Source organism: Tripterygium wilfordii, chromosome 14 (genome assembly GCF_013401445.1).
Source record: "Tripterygium wilfordii isolate XIE 37 chromosome 14, ASM1340144v1, whole genome shotgun sequence".
Classification (NCBI taxonomy): domain Eukaryota; kingdom Viridiplantae; phylum Streptophyta; class Magnoliopsida; order Celastrales; family Celastraceae; genus Tripterygium; species Tripterygium wilfordii.
This window is the reverse complement of record NC_052245.1, coordinates 2,728,299-2,745,877: the sequence shown is the minus strand read 5'-3', so window position 1 is coordinate 2,745,877 and position 17,579 is coordinate 2,728,299. Positions and strand designations below refer to the sequence as shown.

The 17,579-nt window shown below is 36.1% G+C and overlaps 5 protein-coding genes across 6 annotated transcripts; 1 reads left to right on the top strand and 4 right to left on the bottom strand.

The window, feature by feature from the left end:
- Positions 1-346: 346 nt before the first annotated feature.
- LOC120014458 (uncharacterized protein ycf23-like) lies at positions 347-3,994 on the bottom strand. Its single transcript, XM_038866419.1, has 9 exons — positions 3,738-3,994; positions 3,284-3,349; positions 2,920-2,994; positions 2,374-2,436; positions 2,162-2,221; positions 1,665-1,754; positions 1,474-1,581; positions 892-1,014; positions 347-756 (listed from the first exon to the last, which is right to left on the bottom strand). The coding sequence occupies exons 1-9, from the start codon at positions 3,927-3,929 to the stop codon at positions 613-615; spliced, it is 921 nt and encodes a 306-aa protein (XP_038722347.1). The 5' UTR covers positions 3,930-3,994; the 3' UTR covers positions 347-612.
- A 130-nt stretch (positions 3,995-4,124) lies between these two features.
- Positions 4,125-7,625, top strand: LOC120014457 (cation/H(+) antiporter 15-like). Of its 2 annotated transcripts, XM_038866418.1 has the most exons (4): positions 4,125-4,504; positions 4,604-5,581; positions 5,965-6,601; positions 6,701-7,625. In XM_038866418.1, exons 1-4 carry the CDS (start codon positions 4,139-4,141, stop codon positions 7,177-7,179), a joined length of 2,460 nt encoding a protein of 819 aa, XP_038722346.1. In that variant the 5' UTR covers positions 4,125-4,138; the 3' UTR covers positions 7,180-7,625. The 2 variants fall into 2 exon arrangements, with proteins under 2 accessions (XP_038722346.1, XP_038722345.1); XM_038866417.1 differs by having other exon boundaries at positions 5,965-7,625.
- A 1,434-nt stretch (positions 7,626-9,059) lies between these two features.
- Positions 9,060-9,652, bottom strand: LOC120015427. Its single transcript, XM_038867856.1, has one exon. It carries the CDS (start codon positions 9,553-9,555, stop codon positions 9,331-9,333), a length of 225 nt encoding a protein of 74 aa, XP_038723784.1. The 5' UTR covers positions 9,556-9,652; the 3' UTR covers positions 9,060-9,330.
- A 3,994-nt stretch (positions 9,653-13,646) lies between these two features.
- Positions 13,647-14,354, bottom strand: LOC120015723 (agamous-like MADS-box protein AGL29). The gene has a single exon (XM_038868262.1). The coding sequence runs from the start codon at positions 14,316-14,318 to the stop codon at positions 13,797-13,799; it is 522 nt and encodes a 173-aa protein (XP_038724190.1). The 5' UTR covers positions 14,319-14,354; the 3' UTR covers positions 13,647-13,796.
- Positions 14,355-16,818: 2,464 nt separating this feature from the next.
- LOC120014087 (agamous-like MADS-box protein AGL29) lies at positions 16,819-17,412 on the bottom strand. The gene has a single exon (XM_038866014.1). It carries the CDS (start codon positions 17,410-17,412, stop codon positions 16,819-16,821), a length of 594 nt encoding a protein of 197 aa, XP_038721942.1.
- Between the last annotated feature and the right edge of the window lie 167 nt (positions 17,413-17,579).

Sequence of the window (17,579 nt, the reverse complement as noted above, 5' to 3'; positions counted from 1 at the left end):
CTTGGAACTATTGTCAGAACTGTTGTCTACCGCTGCTTGGTAGATTTTTGGATGATCGTTGAACATCTTCACAGATTCCACTTGACATATATCATTCGAGGATAACACAGCCAGATCAATATAGAAACCTTTTGTCTACGTAGGAAATGCTCACTCAAGGCTAGTACTACAACAGTTGCTGTGACATTCAGGATAAAATTCCACTATTGGGAGATTTGCTTTCATATTGGTCATGTTTGACTAGAGAAAAAACTACAATTATTTCACATTGTATGACATATTTAAATTAAAAAAACATTTCTGGAGGATTCCTTGAAATTCTAGATTGCAAGAATTAGACCAACCAAACATAAGAATCAATTCGCAATTAACAACAACAAAAAACTCTTATTCTTGAAAAGCTCCGCGAACCAAACTACAATCAAACATGAGAATCAATGGCCATTGACAAGCGAACCAAACTACAACCAACACATAAGAATCAATGGCAATTGACCAAAGAAAAACTCTTATTCTTGAAAAACTCCGCGAACCAAACTACACCCTAACATCACTTGCCAAGGAAACCAGTACAAGTTACTAGTCAATATCAGTTTGTTGTCATTTGGGTCTTCAGTATGAACTATAGTGTTTCAAAGTTCTCTCTTCAGAAGAATTACGCCTATCAGCCAACAAAGCTAGTGAATCAGCTATACTTCTGACCTCTGCGATCATAGCAACCACGTCATTGAGCTTGTTTACAGCCGAGCCAACACCCTGTGTTGCAAAAATGAAGCTTGTATTAGCAACTTATTTCTGGAATGACATGCGAGTAGTTCCCCTAATATACAGATATGGTAGGGACATGAACAGATTCTTCAGAGCTAAATAAGAGGGGCCTCATTTACATACCACACCCGCTGCCCCGGCAGTTATGGCCATCGGTGCTGTCACTGAACTTAGTCCGGATGAACAAAGAACTGGAATCTTGACAGCCCTCGAAATAGAATATGCTGCTGCCAATGTTGGTGTTGCCTATCATTAGCACAATGTCAAAGGCAGATTCGTCATTCACACAGAAGAATACAAATGCATAATTAGACCTATGCATGCATGGAAACAAAATAATATGGAAATTTTCATTAGAAAGCTCATTTGTGACCAAATCTAAATTATGCATACATAAAGGCTATGACATGCAGTCCCATAATGCTCTGGAAGACGGTTCTTGACTATAATTGAGTTCAACAGTACTTTTCTTCGTCATCTCTTCAATTGTGTTAAAAGTTGCCAATGCATTTGTCAGATAGCTGGGAAACCAGATTTCGACTCTCCAGTTTTATATACGCAATCAACAAAACATACACACTTTGAACGTGTTTATGCATATGTTTTTTTGTATGAATCCTTTGTTCCAGTGATTCAGAGCTCTAAGAGATGGCTACGTGTAATGGGTACCCAAAAAAAATATAGTTTCTTTTGTTTTATCGTTACCTTCTCAATCAAACCAAGGATGCCAGATTTTGAAGGTTTTGAACATTTTCCTCCTTCAGTTTGTATGATGTCAACACCTTCCTGTTCCAATATCTCTGCCAGCTTGACCTGTTGGGCATTCAAATGCTTAAGTTCAATCGGGTTAGTGATGCTAATGTGCATCTAGACGATACAAATATGCAGCTTGTAACCTGATCAGGGAGGCTTAGGGTGTGAGGAACTGTGACGGACAGGGTCACCGATGGAATCATCTTCTTCGTTTTCTTTGTCAGGTTTAAAATCTGCAAAGATAAAAGGGAAAAAAAAAACCGTTCATGACAAGGGAAGAATGATGACTGAATAGTATAAAGCCCCCACAAGAGTCTTTCCATGACAGAGTCGAGATTATACACCATCTGGAACTTAGTAAACTGTCAAGTCTCATCTTTTACACAGATAAGCTGTGGGAGAAATAATATGTATTTGCTTCTTTGCATGTGGATTTATTTGTTTCATTAAGCTGTTCCCCCACAGTGGTGTAATAATCTAGACATGATCCTTAAAATACGTGTTCACGTGTAGCTTTTCATAAAGTTGAATTGATGAATCTGACCGGAGCTAGCGGGAGTACGGCTTTGTACCCAAAAAAGAGATATTTGAGGTAGCTTTACAAGTAAGATTATTTTTCAAATAATGTTATGAACGTTACCTGTTCTGGAGAGAACACCATGCCCTCATCATAAAATGAATCATAATTTCCTATTTCAACCTGCAAGTCCATTAGATTCATTAATTGTTATCGCAGTAGAGTAAATTAATTCTAATTTGCTTCTAAATTCATGGGGGTATCTCTTTGGATAGCAATGTCAAAGCTAACAAAAGTAAGAACAAAAGTGATTGGAAATGAATATCTGGCTTTACCATTAATGCTCCTGCATCAATAGCAGCAGGAAATGCCAATGGATCCACAGAAGAAACACATATCTGCAAGTTGAGAGGTAACGTCACAGTGTTAGAAAAAAAACTTCTCCTATGTTCTACTGAATCAGTGATTGTTGCTATGAATAACGAAATTCTTGACAGGTAGTCACTCAGAAGTTGTAACGTAGACTTTATGTTTATATATCGAGTACTGTCCCAAAAAGAGAGAGTATATCAAGTAAAAATAGATCACTTCCAGTGGTTCCCATATCAGAAAACCCAACCTGAGGCCAACTCTTTAAACTAGCAGTAAGCAGCCCCCGGTTACAAAGTTCACTGTTCACACATTTTAGAAGAATGCTAATAACTGTTGTATAGGACCTAACAGTGTCATAGCACTCTGATAATTCAAATTACAAAAACTTCACATATGAGCAAGTAAAACGCCCGTAAACATAATGGACAGTATGAGGATCATTGAAATTTTCCTTTGACCAAATGATTGGAAAGAAACAAAAGGGTGTCCTTAAAATAGTTGAGGCATACTGGAAGAGAAGTTAAGCTAACGGCCAGCTTAACCAATTCTGGGTCACAAGCAATGTCCACATGAGTTGCCCCGCCCTGTACATGTGATTAAACATCAAAGGATTAGAGATAGTACTTTCTGTTGGTTTAAAAAGGGGGCAATAAGCAAACATAGAATTAAAGTATTTAACTCACAATGAAACAGTTCAAGTCAATGCAAGTTGGTGCAATTTTTTTTTTTGTTTACAGGACTTTCCATGGAAGAAATTTACGCTCATTGATATGCAGACAAAAGCTTAAACCAATGCACTGTGAAACTACATTCAGATAGTTCCATGAATCGGACCAAAAACGTTAACTTTATGTTAAGGGAAATGAAGAAAACCTTGTCTGCAGCAGTAACAACTGAAGCAATATTGTCTCTGTCAAAATTCTTCAAACCTGATATAATCTGCAGAGGACAGATTAACGATTTTTTGATAAGAGGAATTTAGGAAAACCAGATGAATATCGCAATAAATCTTAATAAAACCACTTGAATACAGTTGAAATCCATCCAGATGGTTCTTGAAAGAAATATCATTGTTTTTCAATTATATAAATTTATAATCATGGACTTGCATATGACCTACAAATTCCCAGAATTTAGGTATTTAGGTTCTCATGTTGAATTTAAAGATCCACATAAACTCTCAGCAAACTGAAACAATCAATTTGCTTTAAACTCAACCCATCAATTTCTAGAAGGTATCTTGTCTTGGCTACAGAACAAAAGAGAGACGGAAACAGAGAGACAGAGAATAAATGAACAAAACAAGATGTGATGTTGAAGATAACACCTTGAGAGCCTTTTTCTCATGGAAATCCTTCAGGACTGATTCTCTGGTGCTTGACAGAAGTGCCTTGGTAGTAAAAGAAGCTCTTTTCCTGATAAACAAACATGGTTTTGAACAAAGAGAATCTCCCCCAAAAGGATTGTGAAAGGGCTTCAGAGTAGCTGCTGAACTTGGCAAGCAAATTGAGGACTGCATCTCTCTCTCTCTCTCGTATCCTGGCAAAGCCTTTCTGTTGGAGGGAAGGGATAAGAGATATTTACCTTCCTATCTCACTATCTCAGGATATACAATGCATTTAAAATATAGATATTTCCTTATCAAGACAAAACTAAGAGTCTCGAGGGGATGCATGTCAGCCAACTGTTCATTGTTTAATTTTACCACGTCCTCCCTTATTCATAGATATGCCATTAGAGAGACTTGCCATCCCAAATATAGCTGCCTATAATGATTTTCTCTATGTTCATTTTATCCATTACCTTGTCCCTCCAGCCCCATCAAGCAGGGGCTGCCGTCACCTCCTCCGCGGCCGTGGGCAGACGACCAAAGGAGGACGACGGCCCGCCATGGACATCCCATTGATTCCTGATGGGAGTGCGTGCTTTTTGAACAATGTAACCGCCACCAATGGTATCTGGGTTAGCGAAAACCCTCTCGGAGAATCCATGCCTCGATTCATTCTGCAGCTCGCTGTCATCATCGTCATTACTCGTACTATCAATCTTCTCCTTATACCCTTACATCAACCACGTTTCATTGCCGACCTTCTTGTAAGTCCAATTCAACATTAACATCACGCATTTTTGAAATTACATTAGTTTTTTTTTTTTTTAAATCTAATTTAATTTTCCCCAATTTTTGGTTTCTAGGGTGGTTTGTTGATCGGACCTAGTGCATTGGGGAAGACCAAGTACTTCCTTCCCCAAATATTTCCGGTGAAGACTATTACAACGATTGAAACGATGGCGTACCTGTCTCTGGTTTACTACTCATTTGTGGTTGGATTGAGAACGGACTTAAGCGCAGCGTTACGCACCGGGAAAAAGTCGTTGTTGGTTGTCGCCGGCGGAGTTATCTTTCCCATTTCTGTCGGGATTGGCTTGTTCTTCATGTTGAATAATCACCATCTTGATGATCGACATTCTCATGGTGGCCTATTTTGGGCTCTCGCACTCTCTGTTACAGGCTTCCCTGTTGTTACTGAAATTCTAAGCGATCTCAAGCTCCTTCATACGGACATAGGAAGAATGGCCTTGTCAACTTCTATTGTGAATGATTTATGCTGTTGGGTTCTTCTTATTATTTTAGTACCAGTTCGTGTACGGCATCAAGACTTAAAACAGGTCATTGTCTCGACCACGGCATTGTTATTAGGATGCATGTATGGTGTTCGACCATTGTTGTCAACCATAATTCGCAGAACTTTTAAAGGAGACAAGTACAGTAAGCCCTATATGTGTTCATTTCTCATTGCACTGGCATTATGTGCCTTGTGTAGTGAAGCTTGTGGCGTTACCTCAATTGTCGGTGCTTTCATTTTTGGGCTGATTATACCAAATGGGACGCTCGCGGCTGAGCTTACGAATAAATTTGAGGATTTTGCATCAGGGACTATGCTGCCGTTGTTCTTTGCAATTTGCGGTATAAGGATCAACATTAATAGCATTGAAAATTGGGGTATTGCTGCTGCGGTCATAGTCATATCTTGTGCTGTGAAGATTCTTAGCACTATGGCCATTTTTTTCTTCCACAATATGGCTCCCAGAGAAGGTTTTGCTCTTGGAGTCATAATGAATACTAAAGGCGTCTTGGCCATAGTGGTCCTTAATATGGGGTGGGACAATGAGGTACCTCTTCTCTCCCTCAGTCATTTGTTTATGATATCTTCACGGATAACAGCAATGTAGAAATTTGATACAAGAAGCCGGGTTTTGACTTGATGACATAACTCTTGTACCTAAATATTAAAGCATTAACATCATTTGATCATCCTAAGTCGGCTCCAATAATGTTTTAAATGGTTAATTGTCCCAAAGACTTAATCTAATCAAGAAAGGTGATTCAGTTATATTCAAACATAGGAGAACTTGTACTACAAGGTGTGCATTCTGAAAACTCTATTTGGAAGGATTGTCAATGTACATATAATTCTTAATGTTTTGTGGCATTAGATGGGGAATTCGGCATTTAACTCAGTAATTTAACATCCTTGAGGATCCACTTATTGCAGATTTTGAAGGACCAAGACTATGCGATTATGGCGGTTGCTGTTTTCGTAATGACGGCAATGGTCCCACCCATCATGAGCCACATGTATAAGCCGGCCAAACGTCTAATGGACTACCAACGCAGAAGCGTAATAGAGGCTAAATCAGAGGCTGATCTCCGAATTCTTACTTGTGTATATGACTCACAGCAGTTGCCAGGATTGCTCAGCCTCCTTGACGCCTCTAGGGCCTCCAATCAATCCTCACTCCACATCTTCGTGCTCCAGCTTGTTGAGTTTAAGGGGCGTGCCTCTGCCATGCTTATTGTCCATAATACTCGCAAGTCGGGTGGTAGCGTGCACAGGCACGTGAACTCAGATACAGACCAGATCGTCAGTGCCTTTGAATCCTTTGAGTTGAAAAATGGCAATGTCTCTGTGCAGCCCTTCACTGCAATGTCCCCATTCTCAACAATGCACGAGGATGTCTGCGGTGTAGCAGAGAACAAGAACATTGCTTTCATGATCCTCCCTTTCCACAAGCAAGTCACAGCCGATGGCAACTTCGAGGAGACAAACCCTTCCTTCAGAGGTGTAGTCCTGAACGTGCTGGCCAACACCCCTTGCTCAGTCGGAATGTTCGTGGACCGTGGATTCAAAGGTATTCCAGGCACGGGAATGGTGTCCAATCTAGATCCACACAATGTTTGTATGATATTCATTGGCGGCCCTGATGACCGTGAAGCGTTGTCGTATGCAGGGCTAATTGGTGGGTACCACAGAAGCAATCTAACAGTAGTGAGGTTTCTGCCCAATGATAATTTAGACAAATTTGAGGTGCCCGTAGAGCTCCCTGATGGTAGTACCTCCAGGTTGTTAACGGCATCCTCATTCGTTGAGAGGCAGAAGACCTTGGATGACGAATATATCACTGAGTTCAGGGTCAAGTCTGCAGATAACCAACACTTGAATTATGTAGAAAAGAGGGTGGATGATGCAGAAGGTGTCATTGCAGAACTAAAAGCCCTGGGTGATGAATATGATCTTTATGTTGTTGGGAAAGGAGAAGGGGTGGTGTCACCGCTTACAGCAGCATTGCTGGTTTGGTGTGAGCTGCCAGAGCTTGGGGCTGTAGGGGACGTATTGGTTTCTTCAGCTTTTTGTCGTAGTTCAGTTATTGTGGTTCAACGATATGCAGGTTCTGGAGACGTGGGTGGCACACTGGCATCATCACCGTAGGGGTCAACCCATGGCAGCAGACATTTTAGAACATTGTAGTCACCCGTGACCACGACCACTGTGTCGTGGACTCTGATGGGTTTGAGCCGCACAAGAGGGGTGATGATACTGTGTATTAAGTAGTTTACAGTTTACTTGCAAGCAAGTAATCATAGAAGCAATGTTTTTGAGGGTACTTCACATATATTATATACACAGTTTAAGTGTTGGACTATGTTCTTACTTGCTACAACATACACAGATCATTGACAACAAGAAGCTAGTTCTAAGGCTGATTATGTTCGCATGAACGCATGATTTGTAATTCTGAAGAACTACTGAGACTGCTTCACTTGGGCTAACCTTACTGAACAGGTCCAGCCACAGATGGTTTCTCTTGACCCTGATCAGGGACCTATGCCCAAACCCCAAACGCATGGGTCTATAACTTTACAGGAGCCCACTAAAGAAAGCAGGGCTGTTATTGGTACGGTTACCGTTACCAATCACGGAATACCGTTACCATACCAATTCTTTCGGTAATTCAAAAAATGTTACCGTTACCGTTACCGGAAGAGTCGGTATACCGATGGTCGGTATACCGATCGATCGGTAATGGTAAGTCGGTAATTGGTAAATTTACCAATTCTTAAAACCTATTTAAAAAAGAAAAGAAAAAAAATGCATCAAGTAGCATTGTGCTTAATAGTCATTGTATGAAATAAAAATGATAGATTAATGAGAAGGATCATTGTGCCATATGTGAATAAGAGAAAATACCTATCAATCAGTGAAAAAAAGAAAGGATAATTCACATAACATTATTCCAACAATCTATAACAGAAAATCTATTTTTAGTATCAGAAGTGTTTTAAACTCCATGGCAGGAAAGCTAGAAGAAACAAGATAAATAAAGATAAAAGACCATAATGGAAAGGGAGAAAAACATGTAATCAATACCAACAAAGCATTTTGTTATGTAACAAACACTGCTTTAAAGTTAATGAAATTGCTACAAGTGATATATAAATGATAACCCTAAAAATAATCAATGGTCTAGATTAAATTAGATCAATCTAATGGTCATAATTAAATAAAACTAAAACTAAAACTAAAAATAATATTAATATATATTTAATATATATGTCGGTAATCGGGAAATTTACCGGTTTTGAACTTTGTTTACCGTTACCGTTACCGAAATCATCGGTAAATTTACCGTACCGAACAATTGGTAACGGTATACCAATCTTCTGCTATTTTCGGTAACCAATTCGTCGGTAATGGTATACCAATGGATAATTTACCATACCAGTAACAGCCCTAAAAGAAAGTGCATTCAGTTTTGGCAAAGCATAATTTAGTTGGTGCTGATGTCACGTAATGATACTTTTGATGCCTAACTGATGGACCACTTGCCAGGTTTCCTGGAGGCAACAAACTTTGTAATCATACAGTTCATTCCTTTTATTCTTGAATGTGTTTAAGAAGGAAATTGAGAGTAACAATGGTGTTTAGCTGTTGACAATGATGATGATATTGATAAAGATTGCAACCCACCATGTTATCGCTGTCATTGCTATTCAAAAAATAAATGAAAAAGCCTTCTCTCTCTGTTTTTGTTATATGAAAGCTGTATCTATAGGCTTAAGATTCTATGGTTGTAATTGTTTGTGTGGGAGTACATTTCCTGAGAATCCAAAAGACATCTACTTACATGAGAATCCAAAAGACATCTACTTTTGATGGTTTGCAATCTAACCATGGGTGAATTGCAATTGGGTTAAAGAATCAAGGGACTATGAAGCTGAACTAACCAAAGAAAATGAAAAATTTTCAAACAAACAAACAAACCCAGAAATCAATGGCAATAAAGAAGAAAACAGAGAGAGAACAAGGAATCACAATGAAGGAGAAAGTTGTTAATATTTCATAATAATCATAGGAAAAAGCAAAAATAAAGTTAAGCAAGCATTAGCTTTTATACAGCAAGAAAACACAGGCCTGAACAGCTGATCCCCCGTCTCCCCACCCAGGAACTTATACGCTGTTCCACAATCTTCTTCAACAGAAACAGAGCTCAAACAATGAAGCCAGAAACCCCGGAATCAGAAATTAATCCTCAACTGAGAAGATCTAATACAAAGTCTATGCACTAATTAGAGAGAAATCTCAAAAGTGACAGCCACAACAAAGAAAGAAGAAAGAAACAGTGGCCACCAAAACAACAGCCTCAAGAACAGAGATTATCTTGAACAAAACATCATCAAAGAAGGAAACTCTGATATTATTGAGCCTCTTCCACTTGAAGGCAGGCCCCAAGAACTTCCACCTCCATGACTCCTTCCTTATTCTCTTCAAGAAAGACATCTTCTTCTGGTTCTTCTGCTCTCCCATTTCAAACACAAATGATTTTGATAGACAAGAGAATGGGTTTTTGGTGGAGATTATATATGGGGAAGGGAAGATTTCTCTGGTTCAGTTTCTTAACGCCCACGGAGAGGGGTGAGATCTGTTATTAAGAGAAATCAGTGGGGGTATTTATGTATTTTCAGTTTGAGTAAAGTAAGGAATAACTGCTCCGCGTTTTGGTGGGTCAATTGTCAAAATGGGTCTCTAACGTGGGTTGGCTGTATGTGTTTGGGTTGGGTGTTCGTGGGTGTATATCTAGAGCAACACGTTCCCCACCGTTGACTGTTCCAGGAATCATGTTTTCCTTCCTTCCACTCTGCCTCCATTCATTTAAAACAATCTTGGGCCCAAAAGGGATGGTGTGGACCAAGTAGAAGAAGTTGGGTGGACAACTATTCCCGCATGTTTGAGCCAATTTAGGGTGCCCATTGACGAGTTCGTTCATCACTGTTAAATCTCTCTGAAGCCAAACCATATAGATTTTGAAAGTCTTGAGCTCGATTCCCATTATGAGTCATATCTTTGTGGATTTTGAAAATCTTGAGTTCGATTATCATTAGGAGTCATATCTATGTGGTTATGCGTTGGACTTTGACCCAATTTATCCTATCGTTAAATCGGACATTTTCTTACGTGCAAACTTGACAGTTCGAATTTAGATTCATATCAAATATTCAACGGATAAATTTGTACAATATCATTCTTGATTATTAAAAAAAGTAACTGAGTTGGTTGAGAATGAATCTTCTTTTAACCACGGAACCAAAACTAATTTTTAGTTTGATTAGATGGAATGTTAATAAAGTGATTATTAGGCATCAAGTTTCTACCCACAAAAAAAAAAAAAAAAGCCTCATGCATCCCTCAAACCCCTGTTTAAAAAAAAAAAGAACTTATTAGGTATGTACCTCTAGACTCTAAGAACCAAATTTAATGGTGGAACATTCCATATCCATAATTCCATACATTGAGGCCGGCCCCTAGAAAAGGTCAAACGTTAAGATCCATGTAAAGCCCCAAACTGCCTTAGTCTTCTTGCTCCAGTAATGTCTAAAAAAACAGCTGTGACATGAGATTTTGAAGATCTGTCCTCTATGTATGTATATGCAACAAAATGGCCTGTTTGTTGAGTTTCAAGATACAGTAATTAATCTTGGCAAGAATTTTAACTATTCTTGTGATAATGAAAATATTCTTGTTAGAGAATCTACTTAGCAAGTTGCATCACTTTAGTCGTCCTATCTTTTTTTATATTCAGAACGATACTTTATAAATTTGTTTTTGAATATTCAATATAAACTTAAACCACGACCGTCGTCAGACCATTATATGTAGAAGTTTTTGTGTGTCATTCAAATGGTCTTGTCCCTCGATTAACACATCAAAATCAAATAATGGGGACACATTGAAAAAAAAAAAAAAAAAAAACTAAAGAATCGTATTTTGCATCGGCAAGTTGAAGACACGTATTGGAAAGACCAAAAGGAAAGAATATGAGACAGAGATAGAGAGCTGCTTTTTTATTTTATTTTCTTGTGTGTGTGAGGAATATGAGAGATAGCTTGGTTGTGCACTAATTGTCTAATTCTATTGTTCGACATATCCAACCGAAAGTGGAAAGCATGGAATTTCAATATCTTTAAGAAAAGTAAAAACATCTAGTGAGAAACAATATTATTCGAGTCAGACCATATATATATATACGTATGTGTGTGTATATATATATATATATTTTGTTAGAAAAACCAGTCAAAAAACCACAAATCAATATTATCCACTTTAAGTCAAACGTTTCGCGAGGCTCCTCTCTCATTAAAGTCGCGTTTTCTATGGTTAAGAACCAATGACAAGGGTCTATGAGAACAAATCCGTATAGGCCCGTGATCCAAAACAGACAATATATATAACGTATTCAGAGTCTCAGACTGGGAATTTCAACATATATATATAAAATGATTTCTCACATGCGTACTAATTTTAAGCATTTGTTTTTTAATCATAGATGCAGCAGATCTCACAATAAATGTGTGGTTCTCACTTTTGTTATATTTTATTACAAATTTACAACCATTAAATTTCAAGTACGTAAAATTGGTGCACATGTGAGAAAAAATATTCTATATATATAAAGAGTTGATGCACATAATTGATCCACATCTGAGAATTATTCTATATATATGTGTACGCTCGCGATTATGGTATATATGTTCTCATAAATAAATAAATAAGTAAATATATATATATATATATATATTTACTTATTTATTTATTTATGAGAACATATATACCATATATATATATATATATATATATATATATATATATATTCACTCGGTCGTGTGTCAAAAGAAGTGCGCGTAAACAAGTGATGGTACTTCAAAGCTTAAAGACGAAATGCTAGTAAGCTAGAATAAAACTTTTTAGAAATTTTTTTTTTCTTTTTCAAAGATTCATTTTACAAGATATGAGAATAATAATAACTCTCTTTCATGATCTTCATGACTTTTCATCTTTCTCAAATGCTACGTCTTTGTGTATAACTGTATCTACGGGTGTAAAGGAGGGCATCATAGATTACATTGTTTGAAAAAAACCATAAGGTGAAGAGGGGAAATTATTTATTTCTCCCTTTCTTTTTCCATTTTTATGGTAACTGATATCGCATATAAATCAATAAATATTTGTTCTACAATATCTTTTTCTTTTCTTTTCTTTTTTTTTGAAACGGGGAGAGGGTATTCGAACCTTGATCATCAGGATGACAAACACCAATCTTATTACTCCTAACTAGTGGCTTGAGTGTTGTTCTACTCTTTCTAAGTATATGTACAAGGGTGAATATGACAAGTCCAACTTTAAATTAATTATGAAAAAAATGTATCCCCATTTATTTTATATATATATATATGTTATAGTAATTGTGCTTAAAAGATACTGAAATAATATTTATATACAAAATAATAAATATTTGTCAAGTGACAGGTACAATATACATATACCCACGCAAAGTAACTTGCGCAGGGCATCCAAATAGGCTGTATATGATGAGTTGGTTGCTTTGCTGGCCAACAGCTTGAAGATGCATTTGCCAGCCATTGCCTACAAGACAATATCTACCAATTCCGGCTTCCACAATCTATGGGGAGAGAGAAATTCTCTAGTAAGAACCTCCTTTTTAAAACGTATAATTTAAGCCGTTAGATCTAATCAAGGACTGAGATTTAAGTTAATTATGAGAAATTGCAAAACAATTTCAAACGCTTTCATCTTCCTCACGCGATACTCTTTAGCGAACCACTGTCGCTCAACCATGGAAGTATATTGTCCGGCCACCGTTTGAGACCTCGAACCAAAATTATTTTCCAGACTAGTAGTAGCTCATCCCGACCATCCATCACTAAGAACAACAGCCGAATTCACTTCGGAATCCTTCTTGAAGCCGCGGATGGGCCTCACCTACCAACATTGCTAATTAAGGCCATATTTTTAGAGAAATTTGAATTTGTCCTCTTCTATAACATAAATACAAAAATAATGCCGAGAATATGTCTTTGATAATTTTTTTATTAATAATTTTACAATTATAAGATAGAGTTTCTTTTAATATCTGAAACAATATAAAAGCCATTATTAATTAAATCCCACTGCAAACACTATGAGATTTTGCAATGAGATGTAATCCACGCGTGTTCAAGTGACTGAAAAGCATATTTATCGAAAGAAATATGATTACCTTGATGGGATTTTTCTTTCATTCTTCATCTATGTTGTTTACGGAATCTGATTCTTTTAGGGTTATAGTTGATGATTTTTTCTCACTTTCACCTCTAGGGTTTGACAAATTCTAAAGGAAATTAAAATATCAAGACCAAACTATCAACGTAACAAAAACGGAAAGACAGAGATTCAAATCCTTGGTACGAAGAACTCGTACAATGAATTATCAATCCGACGCTTTAGTCCACTCAGCTATCTTCCGAATTACAATTAATTGAATTAATTTCAGTAGCGAATTAATAAAGAATTAATCAAATTAATTACTAAACAAAAATTCAATAAAACGAGAAATTAAGAAAACCCAATAACATATAGATTAGGTTATGATTTAACTCAAGATTCAATATATCTAGACCACCTTCTTTTATAATTGAATCCATACATCAATCTTCCTCAAGTTTTGATTTTTCTTTTCATTATAGAAACTAAAACTACTAATTCTTAATTAATCAATCAGTCGATTGATTTGCTAGCATAAGCAAGGAAGATGATACTTCAAGTTCACCAACATGTTCTTTCACATTCTCTTGAAGTTTCTCCAAATCTGCCTTCATCTTCATTAGCTCATCCCGGCCAAGCATGGATTTCCAATCTTTCTTCATGGCCTTGTCAAGCATCTCTCCGCGCTTCTTCTCCTTGTCAAGTTTCTTCATAACATTATTGAGTTTCTGATTGAGTTTTTCAACCCTAGATCGCGCCCCGGGCGACTCAACAAGACCATCAAAACCATCTTCTTCATCTTTTGGTTGATCTTCTTGATTTAGAAACCGATCTGTTACCACCTCAACATTTGGTTGCCCAAATGAGAAGGGTTTTCCTCCTGGAGAGAAAACAATTATAGCAATTTCTGCACCGCATAGTGTAGCCAGTTCATTAGCCTTCTTGAAGAGTCCGGTTCGCCGCTTTGAGAAGGTCACTTGCCTTGTGTTGCTATCCTTCACCATCTTAATCTCAATTTTTCTTCGACCCATGATTGAAAAAAAAACAGAGAGGCTATTTTTGCAAGAAATGATGGAAAATTGAGAGATGAATTTTTCTCATCAATATTGCCAATTTTATATAGGGGATGAGAAAATGGTTTTGGACTTATCTCTCAAAGGGATCCAATATTGTTTCTAATAATGGATTATGAATTTTTATCTATAGTTTCTTTATTTGCTCACTTTTTTAAATATGAGCAAGTATGGAATGTATTTAAATATCTTACTTCTTTTGGGTCTCAACTACCACAAAAATACATTAACACTCTTGACTGGCATATTAACTTCTTTTTAGAGGATTATTTTGAAAATAATTAATTAATATTTAGCTAATTCCAATGTGTTATTGAATATTCTGCAGTCCATAATTTTCAATTTTGATGTGCTTCGAAATAATTTGTACACCAATGCTTTTTGTTTCAAAGAAAATCAAACTCTAGGAAAACTCATAATTTTTTCGTGTTTGTTTTAAAGAATTTTCCCTTTACATATTTGTGTAGAACATACGTTGAAAAACTAACTATTTTTCTTGAAACAAACGGAACATAACTTCTATTTATGCGATATATATACTCCCCGCCTATCCTTAATTCAAAATTGTTAGGTAAACCTAATTGACAACTTCCGATTGCGTAAATCAATAGTTCAAATTACACTCAAAATTTGTATCCATTTAATATGAATAAATTCATGTAGTTAATAATCTTTTCAATTCATTTATGTATGGGTACAAGCTCATATCATCATTGCCATAACATAAGCAAATAATATATGACCATTTATTTTTTACATGCACTATAAACGTGTTCTTGCCAACTATTATATAATCACTTTCTATAAAAAAAATTATGAGTATTGTGTGTGTGTATATATATATATATATATATATATATATATATATATATATATATATATATAAGAGATTAGCACATATGCCTATATTTATATATTGCTAATTATGGCCGTTTTACAAAGATAACAATTTCATCATCCCTTGCGTAAGCGAGTTCTATAAACAATAATGTGTAGCTATAATATATAGGTTATTTTTTGCTACTATTGATAATTTTACATGTGCAAATACGATGGATTGAATTTAGTTAATATAAAAATAATAATTGAATTAAAGAAAACAATAGAACAAAGATTAAGATTATAATTTTACTCGACATTTCAATAGACTAAATATATATATATATATATACTCCTATATATATAATGAGAAAATGGTTTTGAACTTATCTAATAGAAGGATCCAAAATTGTTTCTAATATTGGATCATGACTTTTCATACATAACTTCTTTATATGCTTAATTTTTTGAATTTATACTAACATGAAAAAATTTGGGGTCTCGACAATCCTCTAGAGTTTATAATTCACATATAATGGTGGACAAAAATCAGATAAATTTAAAAAATGGAAAAACAAAAATATTGAATCTTACTTCTTTTAGGGCGTGGGTTACCACAACGATATATTAACACTTTTGGTTGGAATATCAATTTCTTTCTAGAGCATATCCTGAAAACTAAGTAACTAATATTAGGCTAATTTTGGTCACATTGCCTTTTCTAGCTAGGTAAGAAAATTAATTTTCTATGCTTCAAATAAATTTTTTTTTCATTGAAAACCATGAGTAGCTCAGATGTCACTCATGTGTGTGGTATATCATAGAAATTTCGAGTTCGAGCATCCCTATCCCCTTCCCCAGTAATCAAAAAAATAAATAAATTCTTTCATTAATTCTTTTTTTTCAACGTAGTATATTTTGCGTGTTAGTAAATTAATGCCCTTTTTTTAGGTAAACAGGCCAAAACTCATTTTTATTGAAAAATGGAAGAAAAATTTCTTCGTTAGAATAGAAAATTAGAAAGAGCCTCTTAGGAAAAAAGAAGGAAAGCTAGGATCTATACATTGATTCTTCTTTGTTTTCGCGATTTTTGTTGAACCGTATGCATCAAAGGATGCATGTACGGTTCCTAAAGGATCGAATTTTATCCTAATCAACCACCTTCATAGAGAAAGATTACTTTTTTAAGGCCAAATAATTAATACCCATCTCGCAAATCAAACTTAGTGCACGTGTCATTTCAAATTTTTAGGTAAACCTAACTGATCACTCCTAATTACGTTAATCAGTATAGTTCAAACCGCAATCCAAGACAAAGCTCTTAAATGTTTTAAGAACTTTTTTTTTTGATACAAGGGATGGGGTTTGGGGCGGGATATACTCAACCCACGTTTAAATGGGTGGGTGTGTCCGTACATGCAAAGTCATTGTGGTTCAACGAATTCCTCGTTTGCTAAATTTTTTTAAGAACTTTAAAAAGAGAAGTAATTATAACTCGGTAAAATCATCAAGATTTAGATAGATTTAACTGGAATAGATAGATGTGGCAAATATAACTTTTTCAGTTGATCAATATATGTTTTGCCTGGTACATATGTCCACATTCATTGCTAAAACCTAAGCATAATACCCTTCATCATCATTTGAAAACTCCACCAGTTTGATTGATATCTGGATTGTTGATATGAGCTGAAGGATCAGTATGATCATATTCTGGGTTGTTGGTAGAGATTGAGGATGCTTGAATTTGAGTGCACAACTTGTCATAGAGTTCCTCCAAAGAACCACTCAGTTTGTGAAGCTCTTCAAGGCTAAGTTCATCAATATTTGCATCAACCAAACTTCTGCCTTTGTTTCCCTCTGTCAACTTCTTCAGTAACTTCTTCTCTTTCTCCTTTGCTTCCTTCATTCGGCCTTGTAGCTCGTCCATTTTCTTGATAAGCTCTTCAATCCTAGCATCCATGAGAGGATCAGGGTTATCATCCGTCGGAGGGTTTCGCCCCAAAAATTGGTTGGCAACTGTTTTGATGGAGGGATAGCCAAAAGAGAAAGGCGTCCCCGATGGTGAAAACATTACTATACCTATTTCTGCTCCACTTGAAGTGACCAACTCGCTAGCCTTCTTATAGATGCTAGATTTTCGTTTTGAGAAGATAACGTTGCGATCCTCCTCATTTTTAATCTTCTTGATTTGAATCTTTCGACGACGTCTCTTTGGTTTGATCACCTCCATGATTGGCAAGAAGAGTTGGATCAATGGTTCTTTTTGTTTGATTCAATGGTTGTATAAATACTAGAAGAATGCATGATTAGGTAGATAAACACAAAGAAATTATGTATAATTTTCTATATTTGTGTTCCTTTCAAAATTCCACGCGAAATCGATAGTTATCAACTTAA

Coding starts and splice junctions, on each gene's coding strand:
- LOC120014457 (XM_038866417.1), top strand. CDS start 4,139: ATGCCATTAGAGAGACTTGCCATCCCAAATATAGCTGCCTATAATGAT. Junction 4,505..4,603: donor GTTTCATTGCCGACCTTCTT/GTAAGTCCAATT, acceptor TTTGGTTTCTAG/GGTGGTTTGTTGATCGGACC. Junction 5,582..5,964: donor ATATGGGGTGGGACAATGAG/GTACCTCTTCTC, acceptor CACTTATTGCAG/ATTTTGAAGGACCAAGACTA.
- LOC120014087 (XM_038866014.1), bottom strand. CDS start 17,412: ATGGAGGTGATCAAACCAAAGAGACGTCGTCGAAAGATTCAAATCAAG.
- LOC120015427 (XM_038867856.1), bottom strand. CDS start 9,555: ATGGGAGAGCAGAAGAACCAGAAGAAGATGTCTTTCTTGAAGAGAATA.
- LOC120014458 (XM_038866419.1), bottom strand. CDS start 3,929: ATGCAGTCCTCAATTTGCTTGCCAAGTTCAGCAGCTACTCTGAAGCCC. Junction 2,995..3,283: donor TTGTTACTGCTGCAGACAAG/GTTTTCTTCATT, acceptor TCACATGTACAG/GGCGGGGCAACTCATGTGGA. Junction 1,755..2,161: donor TGGTGTTCTCTCCAGAACAG/GTAACGTTCATA, acceptor TTATCTTTGCAG/ATTTTAAACCTGACAAAGAA.
- LOC120015723 (XM_038868262.1), bottom strand. CDS start 14,318: ATGGGTCGAAGAAAAATTGAGATTAAGATGGTGAAGGATAGCAACACA.